General features: G+C 34.6%; 4 protein-coding genes across 4 annotated transcripts; 1 reads left to right on the top strand and 3 right to left on the bottom strand.

Annotated features, from left to right (window-relative positions):
* Positions 1-111: 111 nt before the first annotated feature.
* Positions 112-951, bottom strand: LOC123306629 (UDP-N-acetylglucosamine transferase subunit ALG13 homolog). The gene has a single exon (XM_044888717.1). The coding sequence runs from the start codon at positions 848-850 to the stop codon at positions 338-340; it is 513 nt and encodes a 170-aa protein (XP_044744652.1). The 5' UTR covers positions 851-951; the 3' UTR covers positions 112-337.
* Positions 952-1,328: 377 nt separating this feature from the next.
* LOC123306630 (U6 snRNA-associated Sm-like protein LSm6) lies at positions 1,329-1,922 on the bottom strand. Its single transcript, XM_044888718.1, has 2 exons — positions 1,629-1,922; positions 1,329-1,575 (listed from the first exon to the last, which is right to left on the bottom strand). Exons 1-2 carry the CDS (start codon positions 1,717-1,719, stop codon positions 1,427-1,429), a joined length of 240 nt encoding a protein of 79 aa, XP_044744653.1. The 5' UTR covers positions 1,720-1,922; the 3' UTR covers positions 1,329-1,426.
* A 7,655-nt stretch (positions 1,923-9,577) lies between these two features.
* On the top strand, positions 9,578-10,590 carry LOC123306628. The gene is made up of 2 exons (XM_044888715.1): positions 9,578-10,105; positions 10,205-10,590. Exons 1-2 carry the CDS (start codon positions 9,653-9,655, stop codon positions 10,292-10,294), a joined length of 543 nt encoding a protein of 180 aa, XP_044744650.1. The 5' UTR covers positions 9,578-9,652; the 3' UTR covers positions 10,295-10,590.
* A 219-nt stretch (positions 10,591-10,809) lies between these two features.
* LOC123306626 (phosphatidylinositol glycan anchor biosynthesis class U protein) lies at positions 10,810-12,329 on the bottom strand. The gene has a single exon (XM_044888713.1). It carries the CDS (start codon positions 12,199-12,201, stop codon positions 10,855-10,857), a length of 1,347 nt encoding a protein of 448 aa, XP_044744648.1. The 5' UTR covers positions 12,202-12,329; the 3' UTR covers positions 10,810-10,854.
* Positions 12,330-13,396: the final 1,067 nt, after the last annotated feature.

Here is a 13,396-nt window from a genome sequence, read left to right as displayed (position 1 = left end):
GACATAATACATATATTTTTTAATTGGAATAGGTTAAACATATTGTCATCATGTGATTAAGCAAAAACGAGTTGAAGCAATATTCAATATGCAAAGGTGTAGCCTGACTACAGGACCGAACAACCCCCTAAGCATACATATGATTTCAGTGTTTCGTGACTGATTTTTAGGCAGGTCCAGCTGCTCTACTTAGCGACACCTGTGTTACATGGTAAAATATGAAAAGAATATAAGTATAAATTTTCATTTTAGTTGAAACATGCTGAAACAATGTTTCTTGAAAAAATACATTGACCAGAAGTAAATTTCACAATTCATACCTAAGATGAACTGGTTATCAGTTCATCTGGGCTGGAGGCTTTTGAAGTCGCATTATACCATTCAGATAGTTCCCAAAAGTATTTTCATCAATTTTTGGATATGGCTTAAGAGATTTCAGGTCTTTTAAGAGTGTCTCTTCTAGAGTTTCACATGTACAATAGTATAAATGTCCTTGTTTTGATAAATGTTCAGCTAGTTCAATTTGATGGTTATCCATTAAATCTTCATTGATTACAACGATCAAAGGCTTTTCACATTGCAGCACTTCCAAACAGGAACCTGCTCCGGCATGACTTATAACTAAATCGCTTTTACGTATCTGTTCCACGAATTCTTCGAAAAAATTTTCGTACATAATTTCAATCGATTCATTTGAAACTTTGGTGAAATCGGCAGTTCCAGTTTGGAATTGAATAGATTTGTACCCCAATTTCGTTAGGGTATTTAAAACAGTTTCACTAGTTAATGTAGTTATTAACCTATTAAAATTTGTAGTCCCTACAGTAACGAACAAATGTTTTTTATCCATTCTTTGTATTGCCAAAAGATTAATTCCTCTTTGGAACTGTTTTTGTTTTGATGGATAATGTCTTCATAACCTCTCTTTCATATCATATCATAGAAATTGAAACTAAAGAGATTTGAAATGATGATTAAAAAAAAACGTTGATTTCTTGTTGTCTACGATTTTTTCAACCAACTTTGAAACTTTTATCTTTTGCCAAGCTTAAGAACTGTACCTTTTCACTCCTTATTCAAAATAAATTTTATTTCTTTTTTCACATTTCTTTATTCAGTCAGCTGAAAATGAATTACTTGAAGATAAATGTTATTTTCGTAAAATCAAGTATTACTGTTTGAATTAAATGCATACTAATCACTCTTCAGTTAAAAACTAAGAATAAATTATGAATCAACAAAGAGGTAATTTCAATCGGAATGAAATGATTGTATTTGTATTGAGATTATCTTATTCTACATTGCTTATTCAGATAGACATAGCCACAAACAGTGCAAATACATTATATTTTTATCACTCAATGAATACAAATTCAAGTGTTGCAAAACAACAAATATCAATATGTCTTCTAAGGAATATAAATATCTAAATGCGACGTTTCTGAGTGCTTATATAAAGGACGTTATTGCCTCGGATGAAAGCATCACCAAATTTATTCTTCAGTTGACCATTTACATATTCTTCTGTTTGCTCTAAAGCTATGTTCATGTAACCATCTAGGCAAGCTAAAACACCTTAAAAGCAAAATTGCATTAGATGTTACACTTCTCATTGATATTATAAATACCTCTATAATCAACGCCGCTATTCAATTTCACAACAACAGGTCTAGCATGAATTTGTTGAATAAAGGATGAAAGAGCTTCTTTTCTATTCATTTTTTTTAAATCAAAAACCACCACAATGAATGATAATTATGGTTGAATCAGAAATTAACGTTAAGAAACAAGTAAAGAGAACAAAGATTATAGATATATAGCCTTTGTTAAAAAAACTGCACTATCTCTGCAATTTAATTAAGTTGAAAATTTTATTTTAAAGTTGATAGATCAAATCACACAAAGGTTAAATCGAAAATCATAGAAAAGGATTAATGATAAATATGAATATATGACCAGTTGCTAATACAACTAAAAATAAATTGTATTAGTTTTAATCGTTAATATAACTATAATAATAATAAAATTTCAATAATATGAGTTTTGCTTTTGCTTCTTGTGTCTACTGTAATATCTTTGGTCTGCTTGTCTGCCACATTGAAAGAGTTCAATGGTCTGCCATCAGTGTCATGCTACTAGTGTGAACTTAGCAACGGTTTTCCAGCCACGGTTTCTGACGTACGGTGCTTCGATGGCGCGAGGCGGAGTCGACCGTGCGCGGCGTTGCCAAACTGCACAGAAGGAAGTGAACGATTCATTCGCTTGTATTTCGATATTATTTCATTGGAATGAGAGGAATAATGAAATTTACTCATAATTTCAATACAACCTATGTCTCCTGGCATTTGATTCTAAATAATTATTGCCTGTTCATTGATATCCGTACTATATAAGTGAAAAAATTATATCTCCGAAAATACTTCGTGTTCGTTGATGATTTTTTCGCTAAAATGTGTGTAATTGAATGCTCTATCGATTACAATTCTCAAATGAATTTGGGACGCCGTCAGGACTTGAGGAATTGGGATTTTTGAGCCAGCAACGGTTTTCCGTTTTCGTAAAAACTCTATATCTCCGAAAATACTTCGTGTTCGTTGATGATTTTTTCGCTAAAATATGCGTAATTGAATGCTTTATCAACTTCAATTCTCAAATGAATTTGGGACGCCGTCAGGACTTGAGGAATTAGGATTTTTGAGCCAGCAACGGTTTTCCGTTTTCGTAAAAACTCTATATATCCGAAAATACTTCGTGTTCGTTGATGATTTTTTCGCTAAAATGTGTGTAATTGAATGCTTTATCAAATTCAATCGTCAAATGAATTTGGGACGCCGTCAGGACTTGACAGAATAGGATTTTTGAGCCAGCAACGGTTTTCCGTTTTCGTAAAAACTCTATATCTCCGAAAATACTTCGTGTTCGTTGATGATTTTTTCGCTAAAATATGCGTAATTGAATGCTTTATCAACATCAATCGTCAAATGAATTTGGGACGCCGTCAGGACTTGAGGAATTAGGATTTTTGAGCCTGCAACGGTTTTCCGTTTTCGTAAAAACTCTATATCTCCGAAAATACTTCGTGTTCGTTGATGATTTTTTCGCTAAAATGTGTGTAATTGAATGCTTTATCAAATTCAATCGTCAAATGAATTTGGGACGCCGTCAGGACTTGACAGAATAGGATTTTTGAGCCAGCAACGGTTTTCCGTTTTCGTAAAAACTCTATATCTCCGAAAATACTTCGTGTTCGTTGATGATTTTTTCGCTAAAATATGCGTAATTGAACGCTTTATCAACTTCAATTCCCAAATGAATTTGAGACGCCGTCAGGACTTGAGGAATTAGGATTTTTGAGCCAGCAACGGTTTTCCGTTTTCGTAAAAACTCTATATCTCCGAAAATACTTCGTGTTCGTTGATGATTTTTTCGCTAAAATGTGTGTAATTGAATGCTTTATCAAATTCAATCGTCGAATGAATTTGGGACGCCGTCAGGACTTGACAGTAGAGGATTTTTGAGCCAGCAACGGTTTTCCGCTTTCGTAAAAACTCTATATCTCCGAAAATACTTCGTGTTCGTTGATGATTTTTTCGCTAAAATGTGTGTAATTGAATGCTTTATCAAATTCAATCGTCAAATGAATTTGGGACGCCGTCAGGACTTGACAGAATAGGATTTTTGAGCCAGCAACGGTTTTCCGTTTTCGTAAAAACTCTATATCTCCGAAAATACTTCGTGTTCGTTGATGATTTTTTCGCTAAAATGTGCGTAATTGTGTGCTCTATCGATTACAATTCTCAAATGAATTTGGGACGCCGTCAGGACTTGACAGAATAGGATTTTTGAGCCAGCAACGGTTTTCCGTTTTCGTAAAAACTCTATATCTCCGAAAATACTTCGTGTTCGTTGATGATTTTTTCGCTAAAATATGCGTAATTGAACGCTTTATCAACTTCAATTCCCAAATGAATTTGAGACGCCGTCAGGACTTGAGGAATTAGGATTTTTGAGCCAGCAACGGTTTTCCGTTTTCGTAAAAACTCTATATCTCCGAAAATACTTCGTGTTCGTTGATGATTTTTTCGCTAAAATATGCGTAATTGAATGCTTTATCAACTTCAATTCTCAAATGAATTTGGGACGCCGTCAGGACTTGAGGAATTAGGATTTTTGAGCCAGCAACGGTTATCCGTTTTCGTAAAAACTCTATATCTCCGAAAATACTTCGTGTTCGTTGATGATTTTTTCGCTAAAATGTGTGTAATTGAATGCTTTATCAAATTCAATCGTCGAATGAATTTGGGACGCCGTCAGGACTTGACAGTAGAGGATTTTTGAGCCAGCAACGGTTTTCCGTTTTCGTAAAAACTCTATATCTCCGAAAATACTTCGTGTTCGTTGATGATTTTTTCGCTAAAATATGCGTAATTGAACGCTTTATCAACTTCAATTCCCAAATGAATTTGAGACGCCGTCAGGACTTGAGGAATTAGGATTTTTGAGCCAGCAACGGTTTTCCGTTTTCGTAAAAACTCTATATCTCCGAAAATACTTCGTGTTCGTTGATGATTTTTTCGCTAAAATGTGTGTAATTGAATGCTTTATCAAATTCAATCGTCGAATGAATTTGGGACGCCGTCAGGACTTGACAGTAGAGGATTTTTGAGCCAGCAACGGTTTTCCGCTTTCGTAAAAACTCTATATCTCCGAAAATACTTCGTGTTCGTTGATGATTTTTTCGCTAAAATGTGCGTAATTGTGTGCTCTATCGATTACAATTCTCAAATGAATTTGGGACGCCGTCAGGACTTGACAGAATAGGATTTTTGAGCCAGCAACGGTTTTCCGTTTTCGTAAAAACTCTATATCTCCGAAAATACTTCGTGTTCGTTGATGATTTTTTCGCTAAAATATGCGTAATTGAACGCTTTATCAACTTCAATTCCCAAATGAATTTGAGACGCCGTCAGGACTTGAGGAATTAGGATTTTTGAGCCAGCAACGGTTTTCCGTTTTCGTAAAAACTCTATATCTCCGAAAATACTTCGTGTTCGTTGATGATTTTTTCGCTAAAATGTGTGTAATTGAATGCTTTATCAAATCCAATCGTCAAATGAATTTGGGACGCCGTCAGGACTTGACAGAATAGGATTTTTGAGCCAGCAACGGTTTTCCGTTTTCGTAAAAACTCTATATCTCCGAAAATACTTCGTGTTCGTTGATGATTTTTTCGCTAAAATGTGTGTAATTGAATGCTTTATCAAATTCAATCGTCAAATGAATTTGGGACGCCGTCAGGACTTGACAGAATAGGATTTTTGAGCCAGCAACGGTTTTCCGTTTTCGTAAAAACTCTATATCTCCGAAAATACTTCGTGTTCGTTGATGATTTTTTCGCTAAAATGTGTGTAATTGAATGCTTTATCAAATTCAATCGTCAAATGAATTTGGGACGCCGTCAGGACTTGAGGAATTGGGATTTTTGAGCCAGCAACGGTTTTCCGTTTTCGTAAAGTCAAGTCCTGACGGCGTCCCAAATTCATTTGACGATAGAATTTGATAAAGCATTCAATTACACACATTTTAGCGAAAAAATCATCAACGAACACGAAGTATTTTCGGAGATATAGAGTTTTTACGAAAGCGGAAAACCGTTGCTGGCTCAAAAATCCTCTTCTGTCAAGTCCTGACGGCGTCCCAAATTCATTTGACGATTGAATTTGATAAAGCATTCAATTACACACATTTTAGCGAAAAAATCATAAACGAACACGAAGTATTTTCGGAGATATAGAGTGTTTACGAAAACGGAAAACCGTTGCTGGCTCAAAAGTCCTATTATGTCTAGTCCTGACGGCGTCCCAAATTCATTTGACGATTGAATTTGATAAAGCATTCAATTACACACATTTTAGCGAAAAATTCATCAACGAACACGAAGTATTTTCGGAGATATAGAGTTTTTACGAAAACGGAAAACCGTTGCTGGCTCAAAAATCCTATTCTGTCTAGTCCTGACGGCGTCCCAAATTCATTTGAGAATTGAAGTTGATAAAGCATTCAATTACGCATATTTTAGCGAAAAAATCATCAACGAACACGAAGTATTTTCGGAGATATAGAGTTTTTACGAAAACGGAAAACCGTTGCTGGCTCAAAAATCCTATTCTGTCAAGTCCTGACGGCGTCCCAAATTCATTTGACGATTGAATTTGATAAAGCATTCAATTACACACATTTTAGCGAAAAAATCATCAACGAACACGAAGTATTTTCGGAGATATAGAGTTTTTACGAAAACGGAAAACCGTTGCTGGCTCAAAAATCCTATTCTGTCAAGTCCTGACGGCGTCCCAAATTCATTTGACGATTGAATTTGATGAAGCATTCAATTACACACATTTTAGCGAAAAAATCATCAACGAACACGAAGTATATTTTCGGAGATATAGAGTTTTTACGAAAACGGAAAACCGTTGCTGGCTCAAAAATCCTATTCTGTCAAGTCCTGACGGCGTCCCAAATTCATTTGACGATTGAATTTGATAAAGCATTCAATTACACACATTTTAGCGAAAAAATCATCAACGAACACGAAGTATTTTCGGAGATATAGAGTTTTTACGAAAACGGAAAACCGTTGCTGGCTCAAAAATCCTAATTCCTCAAGTCCTGACGGCGTCTCAAATTCATTTGGGAATTGAAGTTGATAAAGCGTTCAATTACGCATATTTTAGCGAAAAAATCATCAACGAACACGAAGTATTTTCGGAGATATAGAGTTTTCACTAAAATATGCGTAATTGAATGCTTCATCAAATTCAATCGTCAAATGAATTTGGGACGCCGTCAGGACTTGAGGAATTGGGATTTTTGAGCCAGCAACGGTTTTCCGTTTCCGTAAAAACTCTATACTCCGAAAATACTTCGTGTTCGTTGATGATTTTTTCGCTAAAATGTGTGTAATTGAATGCTTTATCAAATTCAATCGTCAAATGAATTTGGGACGCCGTCAGGACTTGACAGAATAGGATTTTTGAGCCAGCAACGGTTTTCCGTTTTCGTAAAAACTCTATATCTCCGAAAATATACTTCGTGTTCGTTGATGATTTTTTCGCTAAAATGTGTGTAATTGAATGCTTCATCAAATTCAATCGTCAAATGAATTTGGGACGCCGTCAGGACTTGACAGAATAGGATTTTTGAGCCAGCAACGGTTTTCCGTTTTCGTAAAAACTCTATATCTCCGAAAATACTTCGTGTTCGTTGATGATTTTTTCGCTAAAATGTGTGTAATTGAATGCTTTATCAAATTCAATCGTCAAATGAATTTGGGACGCCGTCAGGACTTGACAGAATAGGATTTTTGAGCCAGCAACGGTTTTCCGTTTTCGTAAAAACTCTATATCTCCGAAAATACTTCGTGTTCGTTGATGATTTTTTCGCTAAAATATGCGTAATTGAATGCTTTATCAACTTCAATTCTCAAATGAATTTGGGACGCCGTCAGGACTAGACAGAATAGGATTTTTGAGCCAGCAACGGTTTTCCGTTTTCGTAAAAACTCTATATCTCCGAAAATACTTCGTGTTCGTTGATGAATTTTTCGCTAAAATGTGTGTAATTGAATGCTTTATCAAATTCAATCGTCAAATGAATTTGGGACGCCGTCAGGACTAGACATAATAGGACTTTTGAGCCAGCAACGGTTTTCCGTTTTCGTAAACACTCTATATCTCCGAAAATACTTCGTGTTCGTTTATGATTTTTTCGCTAAAATGTGTGTAATTGAATGCTTTATCAAATTCAATCGTCAAATGAATTTGGGACGCCGTCAGGACTTGACAGAAGAGGATTTTTGAGCCAGCAACGGTTTTCCGCTTTCGTAAAAACTCTATATATACACACATTTTAGCGAAAAAATCATCAACGAACACGAAGTATTTTCGGAGTATAGAGTTTTTACGGAAACGGAAAACCGTTGCTGGCTCAAAAATCCCAATTCCTCAAGTCCTGACGGCGTCCCAAATTCATTTGACGATTGAATTTGATAAAGCATTCAATTACACACATTTTAGCGAAAAATCATCAACGAACACGAAGTATTTTCGGAGATATAGAGTTTTTACGAAAACGGAAAACCGTTGCTGGCTCAAAAATCCTAATTCCTCAAGTCCTGACGGCGTCCCAAATTCATTTGAGAATTGAAGTTGATAAAGCATTCAATTACGCATATTTTAGCGAAAAAATCATCAACGAACACGAAGTATTTTCGGAGATATAGAGTTTTTACGAAAACGGAAAACCGTTGCTGGCTCAAAAATCCTATTCTGTCAAGTCCTGACGGCGTCCCAAATTCATTTGACGATTGAATTTGATAAAGCATTCAATTACACACATTTTAGCGAAAAAATCATCAACGAACACGAAGTATTTTCGGAGATATAGAGTTTTTACGAAAACGGAAAACCGTTGCTGGCTCAAAAATCCTATTCTGTCAAGTCCTGACGGCGTCCCAAATTCATTTGACGATTGAATTTGATAAAGCATTCAATTACACACATTTTAGCGAAAAAATCATCAACGAACACGAAGTATTTTCGGAGATATAGAGTTTTTACGAAAACGGAAAACCGTTGCTGGCTCAAAAATCCTATTCTGTCAAGTCCTGACGGCGTCCCAAATTCATTTGACGATTGAATTTGATAAAGCATTCAATTACACACATTTTAGCGAAAAAATCATCAACGAACACGAAGTATTTTCGGAGTATAGAGTTTTTACGGAAACGGAAAACCGTTGCTGGCTCAAAAATCCCAATTCCTCAAGTCCTGACGGCGTCCCAAATTCATTTGACGATTGAATTTGATAAAGCATTCAATTACACACATTTTAGCGAAAAATCATCAACGAACACGAAGTATTTTCGGAGATATAGAGTTTTTACGAAAACGGAAAACCGTTGCTGGCTCAAAAATCCTAATTCCTCAAGTCCTGACGGCGTCCCAAATTCATTTGACGATTGATGTTGATAAAGCATTCAATTACGCATATTTTAGCGAAAAAATCATCAACGAACACGAAGTATTTTCGGAGATATAGAGTTTTTACGAAAACGGAAAACCGTTGCTGGCTCAAAAATCCTATTCTGTCAAGTCCTGACGGCGTCCCAAATTCATTTGACGATTGAATTTGATAAAGCATTCAATTACACACATTTTAGCGAAAAAATCATCAACGAACACGAAGTATTTTCGGAGATATAATTTTTTCACTTATATAGTACGGATATCAATGAACAGGCAATAATTATTTAGAATCAAATGCCAGGAGACATAAGTTGTATTGAAATTATGAGTAAATTTCATTATTCCTCTCATTCCAATGAAATAATATCGAAATACAAGCGAATGAATCGTTCACTTCCTTCTGTGCAGTTTGGCAACGCCGCGCACGGTCGACTCCGCCTCGCGCCATCGAAGCACCGTACGTCAGAAACCGTGGCTGGAAAACCGTTGCTAAGTTCACTCTAGTTGTCATGCTTCCTAACCTAACCTCTCCTCTTTGCTTTTTTCAACCTCAAAAATCAACACTGTGTTGTGTTTGTTCTGTTATCTGTGCTGTGGGGTTTCTTGTTTGAAAAATAAGCAATATGAAGTTCTCTAAAAAGTTAGAAGAAATATCGAAGAAACCAAGTTCTGTTAAATCAGACATACTGAAAAAGAAATCTGAGAACTTGAAAGTATCCAAGCTTGGAATTAAAGATAAAAAAAATTTTGAAGCAGCTAAAAGCCTTCTGCAGAAGATAAATGGAACTGAATATGATGCAGAATCAAGTTTTTCAGGGGAAAATTTGAGAGAATTATCTCTTGCGGACATAATGCGTGCAATAAATGAATTATCTGCTGAACCAGATAATTCAACCAAGTCTATAACTGAGTGTTCATCTCGAATGGCTCAAGATTTCGATATATTTTGGACATCTCCGAGGGCAATATTGAGAGCTATAAAATATGCAATTCTCAGAAGAGACTGGGATAACATAACACATTTACTTTTGCTTCTTCTCCATCACAAAGGTCAATATGTTCAAATTGTTCATAAGGTAATGTAAATAATGCACCAAACACATTGGAACTTTTTGGTTACTTGGCTTGAAGGCTTTAATATTTAAATACTAAATCTCAATTTTTTTTATTTTCAGTTATGCATTTTCATTGCAAGATTCAATCCAATGATATTAAAATTTGGATTGAGAGATGAATTTGAAATATTGAAAGAGAAAAGGAAATGAAGAATCCTATTAATGACAAAGCTCTGATTGAATGCTGAAGAAGGAATCAATATGTGCTCCAATGATAATAGGAAAAATGGAAGGAAAAAAGAGGATTCTTTCGATAATTGGGATGTGATCAGTGAACATTTTTTATGACCAATTCATTTAAAATATGTTCAATTGTATAGAAATATTGTTTTTTGAAGAATACTTGATTTTATGGTAGGAAAATATATTGTTTATTTCATTTTGAAATGTAATATAATTCAATTTACTTCATTTCTTTATCACAAATTATATTACTACATAATTTTTCTATGGGTTTATGTTTCTACAAAATTAGTATTACTCAAAAGGTTGGGATATTGTAATTCTCAAATTCAGTGGATTTTTTACTATTTCATCAGGTACTACATCTAATCGAGTTGTCTTGTTACTTGTAATCTGAATGAAAAATATTTTGTGCAAGGAATTTTAATTGAACTGTAGAATCATAAAAGTTCCAAAATGTTGCTAGGAAAGAATAAAGAATATTGACTACAAACATTTTATTTAGAAGTTTATACATACAAAATCATTCACTCTAAAACTAGGATAGCATCTTTTCCTCTAATTTTTCTTTTCTTTCCAAAATATAAGGAAAACTCTCTCTTAATATAAACAAAAAGGATGTCTGTTACAAGAAATATCTGAGCAACTGCGAAAGCTAAAGTAACACCAAAATAGAAATTTGCATTGGCTGAATTAGAATAAATCCATAGATGCCACACTATTGGTCCTAGACAAAATGTTATAAGGTAAATCACAAGTATCAGAAACTGTTGCTGTGAATAATTGAATAAATGCTTGAAACATGGTAACAAGCCAATCACAAAGCCTACATCTCCTACACATGGGTAAGATTTGAAGATAGTTAAAATATATAATAAAGCAGTTATCAATAGAAAGACATCATTACGGAATTTGAGAGCTAGTGGAATAAGATACAGAATTGTTGCATTGATCTGAAAAGAGTAGATAAACAGTTCTCGAAAGTGATCGAACATTTCTGTAAAGAAGTACCAAAATAAACCAATATTTGGTTTCAGATCAGGTACAGTTAATGTAAAGCCATATACACTATGTAGGAATGTACTAGTCTTTTCTAATGCTAAAGCAAAATATACCAATGCACTGAGATTTATAACATAAAATAGAATGCTTAGAATTGCCCTGAGTTTTCTATTGAATTGCTTATAGAATTGTAACCACATTGGTACTACAAGTACTACAGTGTAGAGTGAAACTGTTGAACATATAGCAAGGAAAAAACTGCTCATATAAACTTTCCTACTGAGTAGAGAATATAAGAACAATGACAGAAAGCAATTGAATATAGTTGTTGTGGCAAACCCTACACAATTAAAAATTGTATATGGATTAAATAAGAATGTTGCTGCAACATATATGGGAGCTCTCCTCAAATCCATATTCGAATATAGATATTCGTCGGTCCCTTTAGCATAATTCTTTCTATTCACTTCCCTTTCCACATAAACCATAAACATATACTGTCGCGTGGCAAGAAAGAGAACACAGGCAGTGATGATATCAAATATGATAAAAACTGTTCCTATGGATAAACTGATGTGATTTGACAAATATTTGTAGAAGAAGAGCGAAGTTGGAGCTTCATGCAGAGCATCACCATCATACGGGTTAATTCCAATTGATTGCAAATATAGGCCTTCTTTCACCCTTCTCCATGCGTTTAGAGGTGTAGATACTTCTATATGGTTCTGTATAATATTCTGATAATTTGAGAAGAATATTATCCAGTATCTGATGATTGCAGCCGACAAGCAGAGGAAAGCCAGACGGCCGTAAATACATTTTATCCAAGGTGTATTACAGTTTTGGGAATTTTTTTCTACAGAGTTTTCCATAATTTATTATTCATCGACACAATGTATATATTTAAAACTATGTATTATTTATATCCATTTTTGATTCATTAGGGTTACAAATGTTGTTTATGGATTTGATATCCTTTTGACAGATTATTTTAAAACCATAGAGATTAATTACGACGTTGCCAGATCAATTTTCAGCTCAGCAGACTTGAGTGAAGTTAGTCATAGTTTCTCAGAAACGTCATCTGACCGTGAAAACCCAAGAAGATAATGCTATCTATATTCTCTTAATGAAAACCATATAAGTGAGGGAAAGTCACTTACTTATTCTCGGTCTGGTCACAGCCCTTGTTACACCAAAGATTAATTCTTTGGTAACATAGAAGGATGTGGTCTGGGGGTGACTGTCCCGCGTTACTTCTCAGGAACGAGTGAATCTACACATGTTTTAACTCTACAAGCAGTGGAGTTTTTGTAATCCGAGCAGCTTTTATCAGGTTCACTATCTGGATGGGTGACCGCCTTGGTTGTGAAGTTGATAAAGTACAAACACTCCTTACTCTGTGCAGTGCCTTCCTCATTTAATACCACTAATTCGAATTGAAAATACGTTTTATAATTAGTTACATTTATTTGGGTACACAATAATGATCACAACATATAAATATAATATTTGAACGAAATTTTATTTGTTCCACATACCAGATGGGAATTTATTCTTCATTATTATTAAGAGATGAATAATACTTAGGAAAAATATGTTTATAACTTCTGCCCTTGTTTGTCAATGCGAAATCTTTCAATATTTAAAAACGAATTGGTCGTCTTAATATTCTTGATAAGGGTAGAGACCGCTACCCTCCATAGATATACGATATTCAAGAATCCAAAACTATTTGATGGTAACTTCATAAGAACGAATCATTGGCTGAGCTTGAAATTCATTTTTGAAGACTAAGAACTCTCTCATAGTAAATCTTGAAATTGCACATTCAATTGAATTATGCCAATTTGCATTAAAGTTTGTGAAAGTCATGAAGTTCATTGGTCTAATTGCATAGTTAGCCCAATAAAATGTACCTACTTTATTGTTCTTCGATCTATATTCAACCTTAAGAGAAGGTTATTCTTCATTAGGAAAGAGTGCTTTTTCGTTCAAAATTGTTCGTTGAAAGAATGTAAGTTACACTTGGCTGCGCCAGAGTTAAGTTATCGTTTCAATTGAAAA

The sequence above is a fragment of the Coccinella septempunctata genome, chromosome 2 (assembly GCF_907165205.1).
Source record: "Coccinella septempunctata chromosome 2, icCocSept1.1, whole genome shotgun sequence".
In the NCBI taxonomy this organism is placed as follows: domain Eukaryota; kingdom Metazoa; phylum Arthropoda; class Insecta; order Coleoptera; family Coccinellidae; genus Coccinella; species Coccinella septempunctata.
Note: the sequence above shows the minus strand (reverse complement) of the source record. Positions and strands in the feature narration are given on the sequence as shown.

Excerpts from the sequence above, each read along its gene's own strand:
- LOC123306629 (XM_044888717.1), bottom strand. The coding sequence starts at position 850 with ATGGATAAAAAACATTTGTTCGTTACTGTAGGGACTACAAATTTTAAT.
- LOC123306630 (XM_044888718.1), bottom strand. The coding sequence starts at position 1,719 with ATGAATAGAAAAGAAGCTCTTTCATCCTTTATTCAACAAATTCATGCT. Across the intron at positions 1,576-1,628 it reads TAGCGGCGTTGATTATAGAG|GTGTTTTAGCTTGCCTAGAT; the intron begins GTATTTATAATA and ends TTTGCTTTTAAG.
- LOC123306628 (XM_044888715.1), top strand. The coding sequence starts at position 9,653 with ATGAAGTTCTCTAAAAAGTTAGAAGAAATATCGAAGAAACCAAGTTCT. Across the intron at positions 10,106-10,204 it reads ATGTTCAAATTGTTCATAAG|TTATGCATTTTCATTGCAAG; the intron begins GTAATGTAAATA and ends TTTTATTTTCAG.
- LOC123306626 (XM_044888713.1), bottom strand. The coding sequence starts at position 12,201 with ATGGAAAACTCTGTAGAAAAAAATTCCCAAAACTGTAATACACCTTGG.